General features: G+C 41.2%; 1 protein-coding gene across 1 annotated transcript; it reads right to left on the bottom strand.

Annotated features, from left to right (window-relative positions):
• Window positions 1–413: 413 nt before the first annotated feature.
• zgc:92664 (uncharacterized protein LOC436695 homolog) lies at window positions 414–8695 on the bottom strand. The gene is made up of 5 exons (XM_039823384.1): window positions 8289–8695; window positions 7004–7098; window positions 5585–5802; window positions 4038–4145; window positions 414–2506 (listed from the first exon to the last, which is right to left on the bottom strand). Exons 1-5 carry the CDS (start codon window positions 8307–8309, stop codon window positions 2442–2444), a joined length of 507 nt encoding a protein of 168 aa, XP_039679318.1. The 5' UTR covers window positions 8310–8695; the 3' UTR covers window positions 414–2441.
• Between the last annotated feature and the right edge of the window lie 606 nt (window positions 8696–9301).

The raw sequence follows: 9301 nt of genomic DNA, 5'->3' as shown, positions 1-9301 counted from the left end.
TAAAAGAAAACTTAAAATATTCCAATATTTGTTTGATAGATTATTGGTATTATTCAACATTTCCAAGAAATTCATCCTAATTAAAACCCTTCCCATATTTCCATCTATGCTCACTACTTCACCTTCTTCTTACGCAAGTATGCCAGCAATCCAGTTTAGCTTTAGCAATTTGGCTTTCCAGCATTTACAAGCATTTTCTTGTAAAAATTCTACGACAAAATCAGCCAACTGTAGGCAACGTTGACAAGAGAAACAAACATCACTTATGTCATTTCAACTTCAATAATCAATTGTGAATACAGTGCATGGCTGCTATGGGTTTTGGTATTATTGCTGTTGCTATGGAAATGTAGGATAAGAACCAGAGCGATCTGTACATTTTACAGCAAGATGGATTGAAATCATATGAAACCTGTATTTCCAAAAAGCATTTATAAACATTATAGTTATTGGGTGCATACATGGTTATTCTTCAAGTACAGTAAACAGTTCTTAACATTTTAAGACATGGCAGAGAAGCAGAGAAGAGGAACAAACGACATGTTAACCAGTGAGCGTTACAGGTGTTGGTAGGTGTATTTATGGATGCTGGACAGACCCAGGCTAGCGGATTCCCCCAGTCTTTATGCTAAGCTAGGCTAACTGCCTTTGCACATCCAAGCACAGAAATGAGATTGGCATTGATCTTCTTATTAGACTCTGAGAAAGAAGAAAAAGCCTATTTTCCAAAACTATTTTAAAAAAAAAAGCAATATTTGGCATTCCTTTCATATGAGCACAGACAGAAGAAAAAAAATCTCTGGGCAAACTTCCTCTGCTGATGAAGACGTTGGGATGTGACTGAAAGCTGAGAAGACATCTAGTAAGGGTGTTATTTTGTTTTTCTTCTAATCTTTCTCATATAGCTGAAAATGACTCAAACTCAAATAGCTTCTGATATCTCAGAATTGGACAATTCATACAACACATTGAAAATATACTGGACCCAATCACTCCACCTCCAAAAAGCTTCGCAACAGTGACACGCGTTTTATTGCGTTTATTGTCAGATTCTCTTTAAGAGTTTGTCTTCCTTTTTTAGGGTTGCTTTGCAGCGTAGGCAGTTGTTGCCAATGTTGGAATAGCAACCTTTTTCTGCAGCATTTTTCACCGTTAAATCAGGCCTGTGCACATGCATGTGTGGAACAGCCAATAAGAATTCTCTCTCTCTCTCTCTCTCTCTCTCTCTCTCTCTCTCTCTCTCTCTATGATTGGCCAAAGTCTGCCATCACGGGCTAGATGTTCTAAAGCCTGAAAACAGAGCCGAGAGGAGGTGCAGAAGTCTAGTTTTCTTTCAGGCTACATTTACATTGCTACGTTTTGGTTTTCAAGCAGAGTTTTGAGCCAAAAGTGATCTCGGTACCTCCGAGTGCTTTTAGCTCAGTAGAAGAACTAATCTCCGTTTAAACTAACACGCCCAAACCAAAATATCTCATCAACATTCTCAAATACTGAGCGTAAACAGGAGGCAGCATGTATACACCGCTAATTGCTTGCAGTTGCCATGGTAACGTTAGTAGCTTAGTTTCAGAGAACAAGACGTCGTGATGGATAAGCCCCAATCAGGCGGTGAAACGTTGGCGTTGGGGTTGCCTCCGTTGAGACGGAAACACAACGCCGTAGATTCCAAACCAAAACGGGGTCAGAAGTGTTTCCAAATGTCTCCGGTTTAGGGTCTCGGAAACGCCAGACCAGTGGGAAATGAGACGGGGAAACGTAGCAAAAGATATTCATTTTTAAACCGAAATGTAGCAATGTCAATGTAGCCTCAAATCACTTGAATTACAATATGCTGAAAGGTTATGAAGGAGTTTTTGCCCAACGACGCCAACAAAAAAAACTGCCTACCCAAGAGACTTGTGTTAGCACTTGCTAATACAACCATTAGCAACATGTAGCAAGACTGAATTGAACATGAAACACAATCAAATATTACTGTTTACATTGTTCAAACACATATATGCTTTCCAATGCCTGTCCTTTAGCAATACGTGCATGTGGATGGGGGGGGCTTGGCGACACAGCCGAGGTTTCTCTGCTGCATCGTGCTCGTGGCTTTTCTTTAGCAACACAGGAAGTATTCATGTTCAGACAGCTTCCTTGCTGCATAAAGTCAGTTCCTTCAAAGCGTGAGTTGATGAGGAGGAGTGGAAATGGTCTAAAATAACAATGAATGCAGTATTTTTTTTAAATGATCCAAACCCGTTGCCGATAGTGCCAACAACTCTCCCAACAGAAGTCCTGCGTGACACAACATTCGATACTACTAGATTTCCTCTGACGTGGGTGGCCACCGTCTTCTGGCTCATAGGATAAGTCCAGTCTGTCACTACTCGGGTGCGGCTTTTATAGCTTCCGTCCGTCACTTCAAGTCCACGGGAGCTTTGGAGCGTCCAAAGGTGTCAACGGGAGAGCAGAGGCAGATCACTGGGATTCATGATGAGGCTCGAGTCCAGGTTCAGGTTATCTGTAGAGACATGAAATAGCTTGGTTAAATTAAGAAGTTTGTCTTATTGTCAACAAATTCCACGGAAAAGATCCAAACTACTCATGTGTTCACCTGTCGATCAACGCCTTCTGACTTCCTGACCCTTCCCCATATCTGTGGCTCTCAACAGCTCACAGATAGGCCTGCAACAATTATTATAGAACCTGGGTTGGTGGAAGACTTGGGCGCACATGTTTGGCGAAGGGGTTTAGGGGTAAAGAAGAAAATGGGATGATTTTCAATAAAATAAAAAAAATGCAATTTGACATCATGTTGGACCATTATTATCGCCATATCTGTGTCTAAAAACGTTGGGAAAGCTAGAGCAGATAATAAATAAGTAACACTCAAAAAAGCTTAAAGACAAAACTTGCTAGAGAAGGCCACTGGGGACCGCCTACAATCATTAGATCTCAGTATTTCTGAGTCTGATTTAGTTTGTTTTGATGCTCATTCATTTTACATTCATTCGGCTTAGGTGCTGCCCAAAACGGCTCGGGTGCTGCACCTAAGTCTTATAATGGTCGGGAAAAACCCTGCATAATTAAGTCTAATCGCAGTATTTGCACGTAATGGTGGTTTCTTTGTCTAACCACAATTAAATGCTAACATTAGCTATGGTCCTAAGGGGGTATGACTGTTGATGGTAATTGTTGATTTTGTTTAGACATGCCAAATTGGATTTAATTAAGGGATTCTTGGTGGGACTGTTGAGCTAAAGCTATGCTTTTTGTTAGTTGTAGGGACTTGTCCCTATAGCATTTGTTTGGGGATACAGTTAGAAAATACGTTAAGTACAGAAGTAATGTTGACTATTTTACCACATACTTTTGCCAATAGCGATGGCTATTTTTTGTACTCCTAATTTAAATGAATCTCTCTTTTTTTAAGGATTAAATCTTTGTTTTTTATGGGTGAGGATACATTTTCTATTGTTAATTTCATGTTCATTTAAGACAAAAAAAAGTGTTTTAAGACAACCATGTGTATTTGTTATTACATTATCTGTGTCACGTAACAGAGATATATAACAAAAGACTTGTCCTGGAATTCATTCAAAACTTTAAGTAATAATAATATTATTTATATTAATAAATGCATTTAAAAAAAAAGAATTTGACAGAAAGAGACAATTATATTGTTAATCGCAATTCTTTCTGAGACAATTAGTTATACAGCAACATTTGGAACTGTTACAGCTCAACTCACTGATATATAGTTTAATTAAAATAAAAAAAAACTGTCTGGAAACGGATATGATGTAGTCGCCGTCGTCGGTACAGAAAATATGTAGGTCAATCATTGGTAGAAAAACAAATAAAAACTAGAGATTCTAGAGGAAAAGAATCAATTTTAAAAATTGTTGCAAAAGAAAATTCATACGTACATACGTAAATCGATCGAATCCCTACGAAAAATACATAGATATTTTTGGTCCATATCGCCCAACCTACTCAATATCCCTCCTAAATGAACCCCTGTGTGTGTGTCAGCTGTTCAGGAACTTCACCTTGATCAAAGTTGTTGAGTTTTTTGGAGTTGGATCCTTGTCCCAGTCCCTCCATGTCCACCAGATCACTGTTGACATCTGAGTCATTGAGAGCACTGAGGGTCACGTCTACACACACACACACACACACACACACACACACACACACACACACACACACACACACACACACACACACACAAAAAACACACACACACAATGATTACAGAAAAAGAGAATTTAGATAATATATACTAGATAGAGTTTAGGCTTAAAAAAAAAAAACCTGTTATGATGGATGATTGTAGATTCATACCTTCATACCATGAGCTTCTATGCAGTATTAAGTTAATATTCTGACGAGATACATTGTAGGTTATTTAAGCAAGAACGCGCAAGGTTTAACATTTAAAAAGAAACAAACAGTTAAGACAAACTACCAAAAATGTATTCAATTGGATTTGGGTACTGCAAAAAAGAAGAAGAAAAAAAAGGTCCATGAAACAGTCATTTCCAAAGATTAATTGTAGATAGAATATGTCTGATACTACTAAAAAAAATTATTTTCACAGATTAATGAAGTGAATTAACTTCCATAGTATCTGACACTTTACAAACCAAAAAGCCAGAGCGCAAACTAGCAGTTAAACATGTTGAACCATAGGGCTGGGTATCGCTCAAAAACATTCGGTACCGGTACCAAGACCCTGTCCCTGACTTCGATACCGAAACGATACTTACAACATTACGGCATGAGCCTACTACATGAGCCACGTCTCTGTGTGTGACGTAGAGTTTTTCCTGCGTGTCCCTACGGTAACATCAGACAGCCAATCAGCAGCATTATTAGATCTTGGTAGAAACGTGCTGCATGCTTATTGGCTCACTGATGCGGATGAGATTGACTCCTTCCTTAGGTATTGAATTTGGGTTTTGAATGACGAGGCATTTTTCGATACTTTAGAGGCAGTCTCGCATTGCCAGACCTTCCCCCACAGAGCTGCGGAGGAGGGTCTGGCCAGTCCACACAGCATTCTGGGGTGGGAGAAAAACATGCTCTGGTTTATTGGCATTTCTTTAAACCAATCACAATCGTCTTGGGCGGCGCAAAGTGCCGGACGGAGCCACGGTGACTCTGCAAAATAGCCTCTGGAAGGAACTTGTTTTGGTGGAACATGTGGACGTTCAAAGGTTGTTTTAGTCGTTCAACAGAAAACTCAGGTTGGACAGATAGTCTAGCTAGCTGTCTGGATTTACCCTGCAGAGATCTGAGGAGCAGTTAACCATAGTCCTCACAAATCCACAGGAGGGACATCCGGCGGAATTTCCAGCGGCAACGGAGCAATCCCGGTAATAATACGTCGTCGCTATAGACTACTTTAGAGGCAATTCGGTCGGTGCCTGAAAAGTATTGAATTCGGTACCCAGCCCTATTGAACCATACTGTCATTGACAATAAAGATATTAAATGAGTGTGGGAGTGAAGGAAAGATTCTACGGTTTAATTATCAGGTTTGATGAAGAAGGGACTGGAATACTGCGATGTTGTGGAGATGAGTACGACTCACCTGCAGTCTTCTGTTTCTTCAGGGTGGAGGCGGGGCCCTGCAGTCCTGACGCCACGCCGCCCCGAGCTGTAGGCACGGCGATGGCGCCGGGAGTGCCCTGCGTGGCCACGGCAACGGTGGCAACGGTTTTCTTGATGACCTTTTTAGGGCCGTCGGAGGCGGCGGGCGTAGCTCCGTCTTCATACAGCTTCCTCTTCACCGTGCTCTTGGTCTGACCGCTGGGAGGGAGGGAGGATGGGAGGGAAATGGACTTTAGGGTTTACGCCAGGGGAACAGGAGTAGGGCTGCACAATATGATCAACACATGCGATAAGAACGTTGTTGAATATACATTGCGGTAACGATATTACTTGCGATAGATAAACAGATATTTAAGCGTACTCCCCTCTGCTGCTTTCAGTATTCGGGCTGAAATGCAACAAATTGCTTGTTGAATTTAAAACAACTGAAAGGAAAAAATACTCTGTTACAAGTAAAAGTCTTGCATTGAAAATGTTACTTAAGTGTGGCCGGGTTGGCTCAGTGGGTAGAGCAGGCGCACATATACTGAGAGGTTTATGCCTGGTCCAGGGTTCGAATCAGACCTGTGACGATTTCCTGCATGTCTTCCCCCCGCTCTCTCCCCCTTTCTCACCTAGCTGTCCTGTCAAAAATTAAAGGCAGAAAAGCCCCAGAAAATAACAACAGGGAAACAGTTCGACAAATCAACCTAACCCTTCCCTTAATGCTTTTCCCATTTTGTTCTCATTCAGAACACAAGACAAAAAATAAGAGTTTACTTGCAAAACTTAAGGTGCAAAATAAGCGTTTTTGTGATCGTTGGGAGCTCAGTCAGTAGGGAGATGGGTTGGGAACCGGAGGGTTGCAGGTTCAAGTCCCCATACGGACCAAAGTATGGTGGCGGATGGTAGCTGGAGAGGTGCCAGTTCACCTCCTGGGCACTGGCAAGGTGCTCTTGAGCAAGGAACAGAACCCCCAACTGCTCTGAGCGCCTTTCCATTTCTCTCCATTATAGTGTATGTATAGGTACTGAGCATGTGTGTGTAATTCAGGCCTTTGTGTAATAACAACAGAGTGAAAACATTGTAATTTTATTGTATATTATTATTAGTATTAATAAGAATGACAGTTACATTATAAAGTGCAGTTTTCTACCGATATTTTCTTTCAACTAACAAAAAAAAATCTCAGTGTCTTTCGCGATGTGTCGCAGCCATATTATTGCGCCAGTTGATATCGTGATGACGATAAAAAAATATAAAAGCATATATTGTGCAGCCCTGAACAGGAGCATCCACATGGGTTAAGGTCATGGTTCTTTATATATGAAATCTGACACGAAAAAAAAGGTGTGTATGGAACATCACCACACCTGCGAACTGCTCATTCCCCATTAATATGTATGAGTGTGAGTGTTACCCTGCAGGACTGGAGTCTGCCACTGGGTGAAGCTGCATGGTGAGCTCTCCTAGTTTGGTGAAGGCAGCTCCAGCTGCAGAGAAGATCTCCCCAACCTGTAGAACACACACACACACACACACACACACACACACACACACACACACACACACACACACACACACACACACACACACAGGGCATTAAAACTGGACTCTGAAACAGTACCTGGCCCTGGTGCCAGTTTCACTCTCACACAGACAGTTTGCAGAGGAGTGCAAGACTCAAATAGTAAGGGAAACTGGAAATGTAGTTCCATGGAGTATGTATCATACAACAGGGAGTGGGCACAATCACATGTTCAATGCAACATGCAGCGCGAGAGATTCACTACATGACCAAAAGTATGTAGACAACTGAACAATCCAGCCAGCCATATGTGACAGTTGACCATTTTTGATACGGACACTATGGGCATTAAAGGGATGCGTTTTGTCCCGATTCGATTCTTTCACGATACATGGGTGCCCATGTGATTTGTATTGCAATTTTCATTTATTGCGGTGCAAAGCAAATTCAAATTGTAGCTTTTGCAACACGAATGTTTCGCATTCGTGTTGTAGTGTTTGCATTTCTTTGAGCCGTCTGGGCCACCGTTGTTTCCTGACCAAAAGCAGAAAATCCATGTTGTGTTCTTCTTTATACTGAATACTATCGAAAGACAATGAAAATCGAATCGGCACCCATGAATCATGAATCCAATAGGGCGTTGGATGGGGGTGAGGTGGTGTTAATGGAGCTGGCTTTGTGCACAGAGTCCCTGTCATGTTGAAAAAGTAAAAGGACCAAACCACACTAACTGTTGACACAAAGCTGGAAGCATTATATTGTGTATTGTGCATATTATTGTATACTGGAGCATTTCTCTTCACTGGCACGGAGGGGCATGATACAGGCAGTGTATAAAGAAGCGTTATGTAAATTATGACTGCACAGACTTTTAAACTGATCAGATTAAGACATGACCAATTAGAACAAGTCAAAGTTGCTCAGTGGGATCCCAAAGAACTGGTCAAAGTAACGTCATCTTACTTTCCTGAACTCTTCTCTCAACAGTGAAGTGACCTCACATTGACTGATATTCTTCCTTGCTCCCGCGAGCAGCAGCGGGAAACAGCCTCCTGGGGCTCGTGCGTTTGTATAAATAACAATTAACGTTAGTTCACGTTAATAGGACACTATTCACTGGGCTAACTAGGGCGGCAAACTAAATGTTAACGTACGGTTCGTGTGTAAAATGACTTACTTTAGTGGAAGCTGAGGTCATTTTGCTGATATCTGTGGTATAATAGACCGTATGTAACGTTAGACTATCGTAGGACTCAATGATGCCTTCAAGTGGACGGAACAGCTGCTAAGATGCTAACAGTGTCTAGCTAGGTTAGCATTTGCTACCAGCGTCGTGCATTTGGTGCTCCTCCTGATGTAGCTAGCTAGCTAGCTAGCAGAGCAGCTAGAAATCTGTTCTTCCAACGCTTTTAGTGTTGGTGCCTGAAAAAGTCCAACATTTGTACAGGCAGCCGCACAATGCTAGCTAATAAAGTTATATCTGTGGTGAGTTACATTGACGTTACCACTGGAGACAAATGGGTCAAGTCACCCACTGAACACAATGACAAGGCTAGTGCCGCCTTCGAAGTCTCCTCGTAATCTCCATATTCAGTAATACATATTATAGCGGCCCAGTACGTCCACGGTAGAATACAAGTGGGCGGGGGAAGCTTTATGAGGCTTTGGAGTTTCTTTAAAAAATAAATAAATAAATATGTATATATATTAAAAACAATGACACAAAACTACAGACAGTAGGCTAACATTTATAGCCTACATGTAACGTTATATTTGAAAAGAGGAACACTGCGACATGGAATACAACATTAAATATACAAACTGCAGGGAACTTGCATTGTAACGTTATATTTGAAAAGAGGAACACTGCGAAATGGAATACAACATTAAATATACAAACTGCAGGGAACTTGCATTGAGTAGAAATAAATGATATTTCAGATGTGTCTGTGTGTAACCTAGTTATATGTTCTTTTTTTTTAAGGCTTTGGGACTTTCTTTTGGTTTGTGCCGTAAAAATATTGAACATTTAGGGGCGTTCATGCCCCCGAAATTTCAGCACGCAGCACAGTGACATCTGATGGTTCGCAGAAATTAGAGCAGCTATTCAAATTCCAATCCCATATGCGTGCAATGCAAATCTGAGGCTATGTGTTGTCATTTTAGTTTGTTATATTCTTTTTTTTCCCA

Source organism: Perca fluviatilis, chromosome 14, assembly GCF_010015445.1.
Source record: "Perca fluviatilis chromosome 14, GENO_Pfluv_1.0, whole genome shotgun sequence".
Taxonomy (NCBI): Eukaryota; Metazoa; Chordata; class Actinopteri; order Perciformes; family Percidae; genus Perca; species Perca fluviatilis.
This window is presented reverse-complemented; position numbering and strand designations above follow the sequence as displayed.